The 11,723-nt window shown below is 62.4% G+C and overlaps 1 protein-coding gene across 1 annotated transcript; it reads left to right on the top strand.

The window, feature by feature from the left end:
- Positions 1-5,073: 5,073 nt before the first annotated feature.
- MSL1 (MSL complex subunit 1) lies at positions 5,074-11,720 on the top strand. Its single transcript, XM_064733898.1, has 8 exons — positions 5,074-5,299; positions 7,827-8,050; positions 8,342-8,724; positions 9,367-9,431; positions 9,602-9,669; positions 9,904-10,028; positions 10,108-10,180; positions 10,318-11,720. Exons 1-8 carry the CDS (start codon positions 5,156-5,158, stop codon positions 10,406-10,408), a joined length of 1,173 nt encoding a protein of 390 aa, XP_064589968.1. The 5' UTR covers positions 5,074-5,155; the 3' UTR covers positions 10,409-11,720.
- The last annotated feature ends 3 nt before the right edge of the window (positions 11,721-11,723 follow it).

The following is an 11,723-nucleotide window of genomic DNA, read 5'->3' as shown; positions in this document are numbered from 1 at the left end:
GCTCCCTGTGCACCCCGACATGGCAGTGCCCGTGCCAAGCAGTGCAGGGCGCGGAGGGGGCACCTGAACGCCCCTCAAGGTCGCCACATGCCAGATTCACTCCTAAATCCTGCACTTGCACGGATCTGTGCAGCCCTGCAAGCTCAAACCGTGCACCCCTGTATCCTGCACCCCCAAACTCTGCATTCCTGCATCCTGCACCCCCAAATCCTGCAGCTCTGCATCCTGCACCCCCAAACCCTGCATTGCTGCATTCTGCACCCCCAAACCCCGCATCCTGTACCCCAAACCCTGCATCCCTGCATCCTGCACCCCCAAACCCTGCATTGCTGTATTCTGCACCCCAAACCCGGCATCCCTGTACCCCAAACCCTGCATCCTGCATCCTGCACCCCAAATGCCTGCACCCCAAATCTGCATCCTGCATCCTGCACCAACCCACTCTGCATCCTGCACCCCCAAACCCTGGACTCCTGCATCCTGCACCCCAAACCCTGCATCCCTGCATGCCTGCACTCCCAAATCCTGCAGCTCTGCATCCTGCACCCCCAAACCCTGCACTCCTGCATCCTGCACCCCAAACTCTGCATCCTGCACCCCCAAACCCTGCATCCCGGTACTTTCCTGGGGGCCCAGATCCTGCCCCCCTGTATCCTGCACCCCCACATCCTGCACCTCCCGGGGTCGTGCCAGGACCCCGCAGGGTACCCCCACCCGCCGTGGGGTGCCCGGACTGTCGGGGGGCACACACCCATCACCCCGTCCGTGCCACCGGCTGTGCCCCTGCCCTTCCCGTGCCCAAGGTGCACCCCCCATTTCAACACTCCGCATTTCCCTCCCCGCCACTGCTCCCGGGGGCAGGAGGCAGCGGTGGGGCCGGTGCCTGGTGCCCGGTGCCCGGTGCCCGGTGCCCGGTGCCGGTGCCGGTGCCGTGGCCGTGCCGCGTGACGCTCGCCCCGCTTCCCGGCCGGCGCCTGCGTGCCGAGGGTTTATTTTTACTCGGGGCTGGAGCCTTGTTTACCTTGTTGAACCTTTTCCAGGAAAAGGGGGGAGCGGTGTCTCCGCCGGGACACCGGGGGCTCGTTCTTGCTTATCGCCCCCTCGGCCCCCGGGCTGGACACCGGGGGCTGGCACGGGACACGACCCCCAATCCTGCACCCCCAGCCCCACTCGGACACCCCCAGAGCCACCGTGGGGCTGCAGCTGCCCTGTAGGTTTGGGGACAGCGGGTCCTGCTCTGTCCCCGTGTCACCCTACACTCATCGAGCCTCAGTTTCCCCACTCGTAACTGAGCTTCGGGGGGCAACCAGAGGTGGTGGGTGCCGCCCAATTTGGGGGTCCTGCACCCCTGATCCCCCTTTCATGTGTCCCCATTGGGGGGAAGAGTGGGGCAGGACCCCCAGTGGTGCTGTGGGGGCCAGGAGAGTGCTTGGAGGGTCGGGTTTTGGGGTGTTTTGGGGCGGTTTTGGGGTGTTTTCCTGCAGGGAGCAGCCCTGGCTCGGCCCTTGGCTCTTGGCTGGGGCAGCAGCTCCCGCTGCCAGATTCGTCCTCCCTCCCCGGGAACGGGAAAAATCGGGTAAACAAGGCATTCCTGGCCCCGGGCGGGGCACCCCGCGGCAGGTGGGGGCACCCCAAGACAGGCGGGGACACCCCGTGGTGTGCTGGCACTGCGGAATGGGGCAGAGCGGGGTTGGGGTGCAGAGAGACTCCAGGAAGGGCAGGGATTTGGGGTGCAGGGTTTGGGGGTACAGGGACCGACCCCCGAGAGGGGCAGGATTGCGGGGAGCAGGAGTGCACAGATTTGTGGGTGTGTGGGATTTAGGGATGGATGTACCCCAGGAGGTTGCAGGGACCCCAAAGAATGCAGGATCAGGGGGTGTAGGGACCCCATGAGGATTTAGGGGTGCAGAGCCACAGGAAAGGTGCATTGGGATAGTTTGGGGGTCTCAGGATCCCAGGAGGGTTCGGGGGCCCAGAAATTGGGGTGACACTGTGACATGGGAGTGCAAAAGGGGTGCGGGACCCCTGGGGGAGGGGGGACCCCAATGTGTTCATCATGTGGGGGGCTCTGGGGAGCACCCACAGGGGGAGGAGCCCTGGCAGGTGGGGATCCCTCTCACCTGCCCCCACCCCCCCCAAGATCCCGCTGATGTTTGTGCCGATGTTTGTGTTCCCTCTGCAGCCTTGGGACCCCGCGGGAAGGGGGGGGAGAAAGGCGGGTAGGGGGCGGGACAGCAGCGGGAACTCCTTCATCCTCCACATCCCCCTCCTCAGACCCACCACCTGCGAGCCCTCCTCCCCTCTCCCCTTCCGCCGTCACCCCATGTTTGACCTTCCCAAGAGTCAAACCTGTGAGCGAGTGGGGAGGGGGCCACACCATTAACCCCCCCCCCCTCCAAACCCACAGGTCACAGAGAGGCCACGGCGCCGTGGCCAGCGGCCGGGTTGGCATCTGTGCCAGCCCATGTGAGCGGGCTCCCTCCTCCTCCTCCTCCTCTTCCTCCTCCTCCTCCTCCTCTCGCGGGGAGCCCTCTCCATGCGCGTCACGTGGCGCTGGCATGTGCGCCCTGCTCCATTTTTAGCCCCAGCAGCCTCCCTGCTGCAGAGCCATGTGCGGGCGGGTGCCGGCCGGCACGTGGGCCTGCCGCAGCGGGCACCGGCACCGGCACCGGCCCGGGCACGGCGGGGACACGGCACCGTGTGTGCGGATAGGGGCTTGTGTGTGTGTGTGTGAACATGGCTGTGTGTGTGTGTGAACATGGCTGTGTGTGTGTGAGCACTGTCGTGTGTGAGAACATGGCCCTGTGTGTGTGAACATGGCTCTGTGTGTGTGAGCATGGCTCTGTGTGTGTGAGCACTGCCATGTGTGTGAACATGGTCATGTGTGTGTGTGAACATGGCTCTCTGTGTGTTTGAGCACTGTCATATGTTTGAACATGGTCATGTGTGTGTGTGAACATGGCTCTGTGTGTGAACATGGCTTCTTGTTGTTTGAGGCGCTGTCATTATGTTGAACATGGTCTGTGTGTGTGAGCACTGTCATGCATGTCAGCATGACTGTATTTGTGTCAGCATGGTCACACATGTGTGAACACGGCTCTGTGTGTGTGAACATGGCTCTGTGTATCAACCCGGTCATGTCTGTGTGAGCACAACCACATGTGTGTACAAACTCAGCACAGCCACACATGTGTGCAGCCACAGCCATGTACATGTGTGAGCACAGTGTGTGTGTGTGAGCACAACCACGTGTGTGCAACCACAGCACAGCCACACTTGTGTACAGCCAGGATATAAATACAAGAACAGCCACACACGTGTGTAACAGAGCCAACCATGGCTCAGTGTGTGTATGAAAATGGCCACACACGTGTGTAAACACAGATGTGTGTGTGTTTGAGCACACCCACACAGGTGTTTGAACACTGCCACCCCTGTGGGTGACCACAGCCACATGTGCACAGTGACACGGGGGGGACAACCACAGCCCCCCGTGTCTGAACAGCACCCACCCATGTGCACACGCAGCTGGCAGGGCTCGATGTGACCCATGGCACAGCAGGAACCTCGGAGGGGCTTCCCCAGCGCCACACGGCGGGGGTGGCACCGCCGCTGTGACCCGGCCACCAGGAGCAGGGGCACCCTGAGGCTGGCAGGGGGTGGGTGAAGGGGGATCTCCCCCCGCGTGTGTTTGCGTGTCCCTGAGCGCGGCTCTGCAGAGGGAGCCACGTCCCCCACGTGTCCCCTGTGCGTCCCCAGCACGTGCCACGCGTGTCCCCTGTGTGTCCCCGGTGACACGGCCCCGTGTGCTGCGGGAGGGGCGGAGTTTCAGCCGCGAGAGGGGGAAATGCTCCTCCGTGTGTTTGTGTGTGTGTGTACGTGTACATGCATGTCCCTACGTGTGCCTGCAGTCCGGGCTGTGCGTGTGCATGAGTGTGCATAAATGAGTGTGCTCCGGGACTGCAGTCGGGGGTGCTGAGCCCGGGCTGCAGTGTCTGCGGGCTGCGCCTGTGCTGCAGCGGGGGCTGCGCTCGCTCCCTGCAGGGGGACACGCGTGTGCGTGTGCGTGTCCGCGCACGCACGAGTGTGCTGGGGCTGTAGCCTCTGCAGAGGGGGTGCTGCGGACTCTGTGTGTGTGTGTGTGTGTGTGTGTGTGTGTGTGCGCGCTCTTGCACACCTCCGGCAGGAACTGCAGAGCTCTGTGTGTGCAGTTCAGTCCCCGTGGGGGGGTGCGCGCCAGTGGGGAGGTGCGGACCCTCAGAATCACAGCACACCCCATCCCCAGCGCTCCCTGCACGGGGGGCTCGCAGCTCGGGGTCCCTTTGTGTGGCCTCCCCGCCCCTCCGTGTCCCCTCCCGCCGCGGGACCGGCCCGTGACCCGAGCCCCCCCCGTGGGGCGGGGAGCCGCTACCGCCACTCTCGGGGGCCCCCGAGCGGCCGCCCCCGGTACTGCGGCGCGGGACCCCCGCCTCACGCGTGTCCGCGTGTCGCGACCACCCCCGGCCCCCGGCGCGGCCCGTGGGGAGCGGCGCGGGTGCGCACTGCCCCGGGGGTCCCCAGGCGGGCACCGGCCCCGCTCCTCACCCCCGGGGATCCCACCGCCCCCACCGCCGCCGGCGCATGCGCGCCGAGCCCCGTTCGCCGGTACCCGGGGTCCCGTGCCCGGTACCGACCCCCGCCCCGCCGCCCCCCCGCGCGGCTCATCCCCGCGCGGGTCATCCCCGGGCCAGGGGCCGCTCCGCGCCGATGCCCCCGGCGCCCCCCGCGCCGCCGCCCCGCGGTGCCGGCGGGCGGTAACGGGGGCCCGGCCATGCGGTCCACGGCGTTCCGGGGGGGCGGGCGGCGGCGGCCCGAAGGGGCGGGCGGGGAGGAGGAGGAGGAGGAGGGGGAGGAGGGGGAGGAAGGCCCCGCTCCGCCGGCCCGGCGGCCCCGGGCCCCGCCGCCGCTGGGGGCACACACGGGCCGCGGCTGCGGGGTGGCGGAGCGGGAGCGGAGCGGGGCCGCGGCGGGGCCGGCGGCCGGCGGGGGCAGGGCCGCGGCGGGGGATGCGGGCGGGCTGCCCGGGGAGGCGGCGGCGGCGGGGCCGGGAGCGGGGCCGGGGCCGGGAGCGGGGCCCGCGGAGCCGGGGAAGCGGCGGCCCGCGGCCCGCGCAGCGATGGGCGCCGGCGGAGGGTCGCCCGGGCAGGCCGCCTGCCTGCGGCAGATCCTGCTGCTCCAGCTGGACCTGATCGAGCAGCAGCAGCAGCAGCTGCAGGCCAAGGAGCGGCAGATCGAGGAGCTCCGGGCCGAGCGCGACACGGTACGGCGGGGAAACGGAGCGGATTGGGGGGGGGGCACCGGGGGGAACGGGGAGGTGGGCGGGAATGCGGCGTGGAAGGGGTTAACTCCCGCCAAGGTTAACTCCTCCTTGGGTTTAACCACCCCCCCCAGATTGAACCCACTGCCCTGTGAGGTGACCCCCCCCCCCCCTCAGGGTTAACTCCCCTTTAGGTTTAACCTCCCTCAGGTTTAACCCCTCCCCCCACCATGGGGTGACCCCCACCCTAGGGTTAACCCCCTCTAGGTTTAACACCCTCCTATGGGTTAACCCTCCCCATGGGGGTGATCCCCACTGGATTTAACCCCCCCTTAGCTTTAACACCCTTCCCGTAGAGTGATGCCCCCTCCCCACAGGGTTAATGGCTCCCCAACACCCCCCAGGGGTCCCTGGGATTGTGGTGGAATTCTGCCCACCACCAGCAAAGTTCTCACTCCCCCTGACACCCAAGGGGTTAATACTGCCCCCCTTTTTGGGGGTTAATAGCCCCTTTTTCGAGGATTAATACCCCACTCTTTAGGGGTTAATACCCCATTCTTTGGCGGTTGATTTCACTTCTCTTTTTTTAAAATTCCGTCCCCTCAATGCTTAATTTACCCCCTCCCCTTGTTGGGGTTAATATCTCCCTTATCGGGGCAATACCCCCTTTTTGGGGGTTGATTTCACCTCTTTTTCGGGGGTTAATTCAGTGGCCACTTTGGGGGTTAGTGTGTCCCCTTCTTTGGGGATTAATTCCACCACTTCATTGGGAGTTAATGCCCCCCAAATTAACCCTTTGAGGGTTAATTCTTTGGGGTGAATGTCCTCTCCTCTTTGGGGGTTAATTCCACCTCTCTTTGGAGCTTAATTCCATCCCCTTGAGGGTTAATTCCAACTCTCTTTGGGGGTTAATTCTGCACCCCATCGCAGTTATTGCTCCCCTCTTTGAGGATTAACTCTGCTCCCCTCGAGGGTTAATGCCGCCCTTTCTTGGGGGGGTTAATGTCCCCTCATAGGGGTTAACATCCAACCCCCTTGGGGGTCCATGTGCCCCTCATGGCAGTTTACCTGCTCCCCCCATGGCACCACAGGGGTTACTCTCCCGCATTGGCTGTGAATGCCCCACATGTTCTGCCCTCGTGGGGGAGGCCCCTCGGGGGTTAATGTGCCTCCCTGTGGAGGTTCATCACCCCCCTGGCACCCCAGGGGTTAATTCCCCCCCCAACTTGGGTGTTACTGTTCTCCCCCATGGCACCCCAGGGGTTAATCCCCCCCCCCCCATCACCTTGGGTGTTACTGTTCTCCCTCATGGCACTCCAGGGGTTAATCCCCCCCTCTTTGAGAATTCCCTCACTGGGGGCATCTGGTACAGTACCCCCCTGGGGGGGGTTAATACCCCCCTCCCCAAAGGGTTAAACACAATTCTGCCCCCCCCCCCATCCCACCCCGGGGGTCTCTGCCACCCGCAGGGTTGGGTCCCCCCCCTCGGGGGTCGCGAGTGCCCCCGGGGGTCGCAGCCCCCCCCCAGACAAAGCGGCGGGGGCACAAAGGGCGGGGGCGGGGCGGGGGTTAACGGGCCGCCGCCCGTTACCGTGGCGACCGGGCGGGGGGGGAACCTTAAAGGGGCCGCGTCACCGGGAGGGACACGGCCACACCACAAGGGATGTCCCCTGGCTGCTGGGGCCAGCTCGGGGATTTGGGGGCCATCACAGCCATGAGAGGCTGCCAGGATTGGGGGGGACACTGTGGGGTCCCCACTGCTGTGCTCCTCCTTCACCCCACCCCACCACGTGTGTCCTGCGTCACCCCATAAATGCCATGTGTGCCCCCCCCCACATTGTCCCACCTGCGTTGTCCTCCCATGGGTGCTGTGTCACCCCATAGATGCTGAGTGTCCCCCCCACAGCCATGGGTGACCCCCCTGCCAGCCCCATGGTGGCCGTGTGCCACCAGCGGTGGCCCCGTTGGTGGCAGGAAAGACAGGGCCACCCCCCCCACGTGGTGTCACCGCAGGCAATGCCGCGTCCCCCAACATGGAGGAGCCACTGCGGCAAGTCCGTGATGGGGCTTGAGGGGCACGGCCTCCCCGGGTGACACTGCTGGGGACATGGGGCTGCCACACCCTGCGTGCACTGGGCTCTGCTCCCCAAAACTGGGCCACACCTTTGGGAGGTGCTGGGTGCCCAACTCTGCTGTCCAAAAACAGTTCTGGGGACGGCTGGGGACAAGTGACCATGGGCAGGGGTCACCAGGTGCTCTTTAAACCCACAGCTAATTGCAACCCCCCTCCTCCATCCTTGAGGAGGACACACAGAGGGTGGGACCCCCAAATCCTCTGCTTTCTGCTGCCCCATCTCTGGAAGTATTCCAGGCTGGGTTGGGCAGGGTTTGGAAGAGCTGGGATAGTGGAAGATGTCCTTGTGGCAGCACAAGCAGACAGAGAGTGGCCATTTTGTGCTGTTGCAGCTGCCCTGGGGTGCCCAGGGGGTGACCCCACCCCGAGGTGAGCCCTCCCTCCCCTGCCTTGCAGCTCCTGGCGCGGATCGAGCGCATGGAAAGGCGGGTGCAGCTGGTGAAGAAGGACAGCGAGCGGGAGAAGCACCGCATCTTCCAGGGCTTTGAGGTGGATGAGAAGCCTGAGGCAGAGGCCTGTGAGAAGCTGCCTCTGGAGTGTCCCCAGGAGCTGCTGGAGCCTCCCCCGAGCCTGCAGCCCAAGCACTTCCCCTACGGCAGGAACGGGAAGGGGCATAAAAGGTACAGAGTGCATGGGGGGATGTGTGGGGAGGAGGAGGGACACTCGCCGTGGCTTCACCTTTGAGGTGTCTGGAGAGGCCACCCAGCACCAGGAACTCATCCCTGTGTCAAGGAGAACCTCAAGAAAGCCTGTGTGGGGAGTGCAGGGTCCCAAAATCTTGAGGAAGCCCCTCTGTAAACTGCTAAAGTCTGGCCCTGGTGCAGCAGCCCTGTTTTGGGGGTGCCAGCAGCCCCCCACAGCATTCCTGGTGCAGATCCATGTGCCTGGCTCAGCTCTTCTTCCTCCTGCAGGAAGCCAACATTTGGGAGCGCAGAGAGGAAGACGCCTGTGAAAAAACTAGTGTCAGAATTCTCCAAAGTGAAGAGTAAAACTCCAAAACACTCCCCGGGGAAGGAGGAATCGGGTGGCTCCTTGGCTGAAACTGTTTGTAAACGAGAACTGCGGAGCCAAGAGACTCCGGAAAAAACCCGCTCGCTCCTGGAGACCCCGCTGAGAGCATCAGCGCCACCCAAGGGTCCTGGCACCCACCCCAAGGAGAAAAGCTTTGTCAGTGAGGCCGACGACCTGCCCTACCTGTCCACCACAGAAATGTACCTGTGCCGCTGGCACCAGCCGCCGCCGTCGCCGCTGCCGCTGCGGGAGCCTTCCCCCAAAAAGGAGGAGACTGTAGCAAGTAAGGATGGAGACAATGATGGAGAAGTGCTCCAGCCTGGGAGCAGGGCTCAGCACCTTCATTCTGAATCTGGGAAAGGGCTCCCACATTCCCAAAGGGAGTGCCCGTGGTGGTGGAAAGTTGCCATGGTGCTGGTTCCTTCCACTGCTGGCTCTGGGCTGTCCCAAATCTCATCTTGGGGTCACCCTGCTCTGGGCAGGGCTCCTGGCTGGTGTCTGGTGGAGCAGCTTCCTGTGGGTGGGTGGGAAATGTGTCTCTGGCTCGTGCCACGGTGACACAGCACTGGGGTCACCTGCTGTCCCCAAATCCGGTGCTTGTCCTGCCTTGAGCCCAGCGAGGTTGGTGCCAGCAGTGGGAACTGGGCTGTGCCAGGTGGCTCAGCACTGTGGCACAGACAGAGCCTGGCACATCCCTGGGAGTGGCTCAGGGGGTGGAGATCAGCTCTGCTGCCCTGTGGCTGGCTGGGGATGCAGGGTTGTCACATGGTTGTCAGCCAGATGTCCACTGCTGGCTCAGGGTGGGGGTTTGGGGCATCCTGAGCCATGCTCCAAGGGGAAGGATGAGCAGGAAGGGAATGTGGAGGTGGTGGATGGAGCTGTGGGGATCCTGGTGTGGGCTAACACCCTTCTCCCTGTCCTGCAGTTCCGTCTTGGAGGGACCATGTCGTGGAGCCCCTGAGAGACCCCAACCCCTCGGACCTCCTGGAGGTACGTGAGCCATCAGTGCTGCCACAGGGGCTTTCCAGGCTGTCCCCCACTCCCAGAGCTGGTGGCATCTCATCCCCTCATCCAGCACAACCCCCATCTGTGGCTGGGAGGCTGAGGAGGGGGATCTGGCCCCGGGATGATGCACTGAGCCCTGTCTGGTGTCATTGCAGAACCTGGACGACAGCGTCTTCTCCAAACGGCACGCAAAGCTGGAGCTGGATGAGAAACGAAGGAAAAGGTTGGAGCAAAGGGGGTCTGGAGTGCCAGACTCACAGGGGAGGGTGCTGGGGTGCCACCTGGAGCAGGGTGCAGCTGGGATGGCACTGGGAATGCTGCAGGAGGAGGGATGCTCTCACATCACTGGCAGCCAGTGCAGCCCTGTGATCACCCTCTCTCTCCAAGGGGTTCTGGTCTCTGGGGGAGTCTGGCACTGCCCCACGGCTCCTCACTTTCCCACCATCCTGTTTTGCAGGTGGGACATCCAGCGGATCAGGGAACAGAGAATCCTGCAGCGGCTGCAGCTCCGAATGTACAAAAGGAAAGGGATTCAGGAGTCGGAACCTGAAGTTACCTCATTTTTCCCTGAGCCAGATGATGGTGAGGCTTGGGAAGGGGGTGTTGGGGGTAGGGGTGTAAACGTGAGGGGGGTCTCACATGCTCTGGTGTCTCTCCACAGTGGAAAGTTTGCTCATCACCCCTTACCTGCCCGTCGTCGCCTTTGGCCGGCCCTTGCCCAAACTGACCCCACAGTGAGTACTGGGGACAGGAGGGGATGGGGCTGGCGAGTGCTGATGTCACTCCTAGCAAGGCACCCTGCCCGTTTTGGGTCTGGATGGGGCCATTTTGGGTCGGGAGGGCTCTGAGGTGACACCAGCTGTGCCCACAGGAACTTCGAGCTGCCCTGGCTGGATGAGCGCAGCCGCTGCCGGCTGGAGGTGCAGAAGAAGCAGACACCACACCGGACCTGCCGGAAATAAGGGAGATCCTGAGAGCTCCAAACACCTCCAGGAGCTCCAACCACCTCCAGGAGCTCCGTCCTCAGGAGCTCTGAACACCTCTAAGGCACCAGAAGTTCTGCCATCAGCGGGTCACCACCAGCTGCTGACGGATGGTTTCGTTCTTCTGCGATCCCAAGTTTTGTTCGTTTGGGTTTTGGAACGTTTCCCGGACTCATCCCCCGCACTGGCACCGCCTTCCCAGTGCCACCAGCCTGCGGCTCCTCTCCTGGGGGCAGTGGGTGGATCCCAGCCCCATCCTTGAGTCCCCTGTGTGCCACCCCTGCACTCCACAGCCCGTGGCCTTGGGATCTGGGGCTCTCCTGTGTCCGGTGGGAACACGGGGATGACCAGCACCAGATCCCGTGTCTGGGGGTGCCACATCCCCCGGGACTCACCCGCTGCTGCCTTCATGTTGTGTTTAGTTAGAGAGCAGGATAAACAGCGGATTGTGTTGGAGCCAGCTGGGAACTGGGAAGCGCCTGGGATTCTCTTTTGGGGAGGTTTTCCCCCCTCTTTGGTGGTTTTCCTCTCTCTGGAGTGGGGTTGGCGGGGGCAGAAGGGAGAGTTAAAAAAGCAAAATTTTTTTTTTTTTTTTTGTGAAATAGAAACCCTGTGCGCACAATTTGGGGGGTTTTAATGTTTTTTTAAAAATGTAATTTAAATGTTTTGAGGCGGGTGAGGGGTTTGCTGTGAGGGGGGGCCATTATTGCCTGTCCGAGCCCCTGGGTGCTGCTGGACCCTCTTGGTGCTGGATGGGTGGGGAGGGGGCTCCAAGGGTGGGGGCTCCATGAGTCCCTTTTCCTCTTTTTTTCTCCTTACCTCCCTTTTTCCTCCTATCTCCCACCTTTTTCCTCCTATCTCCCCCTTTTTCCTCACCTTTCCCCCCTTTTTCCACATTTTTCCCCATTTTTTTCCCCCCTACACTGAGCCTGTGCCCCCCCAGTCTTATCCCCCCCTTGCCCCCCTCTCTATAATTAACCCCGAGCTTATTGAACGCCGGAAAACTCGTTTACGAAAAGAAAAAAAAAATTAGCAAAAAAAAAACTTTAAGAAAAACAAACTTTAAAAAAAAAAAAAAACTTAAAAACCCGGAAATTGTTAAAAAAAAATCGATAAAGTTCTAAAACCGCCGAGTTCTAAACAAACGTTACGGGGAGGGGGTGGGGTCACTCGCGGACACGCCCGCTCGTTGGTTTTATTTTATTATTTTTTATTGCTTTTCGTTGTTGGTTATATATTTTTGTTTTTGGTTGGATTTTTTTTTTTTTTTACAATAAACAAGGAAAAGGCCGCT

This window comes from Zonotrichia leucophrys, chromosome 27 (genome assembly GCF_028769735.1).
Source record: "Zonotrichia leucophrys gambelii isolate GWCS_2022_RI chromosome 27, RI_Zleu_2.0, whole genome shotgun sequence".
Classification (NCBI taxonomy): Eukaryota; Metazoa; Chordata; class Aves; order Passeriformes; family Passerellidae; genus Zonotrichia; species Zonotrichia leucophrys.
The sequence above is the reverse complement of the archived record's forward strand: the minus strand, read 5'-3'. Positions and strand labels throughout refer to the sequence as shown.

Coding starts and splice junctions, on each gene's coding strand:
- MSL1 (XM_064733898.1), top strand. CDS start 5,156: ATGGGCGCCGGCGGAGGGTCGCCCGGGCAGGCCGCCTGCCTGCGGCAG. Junction 5,300..7,826: donor TCCGGGCCGAGCGCGACACG/GTACGGCGGGGA, acceptor CCTGCCTTGCAG/CTCCTGGCGCGGATCGAGCG. Junction 8,051..8,341: donor AACGGGAAGGGGCATAAAAG/GTACAGAGTGCA, acceptor TTCCTCCTGCAG/GAAGCCAACATTTGGGAGCG.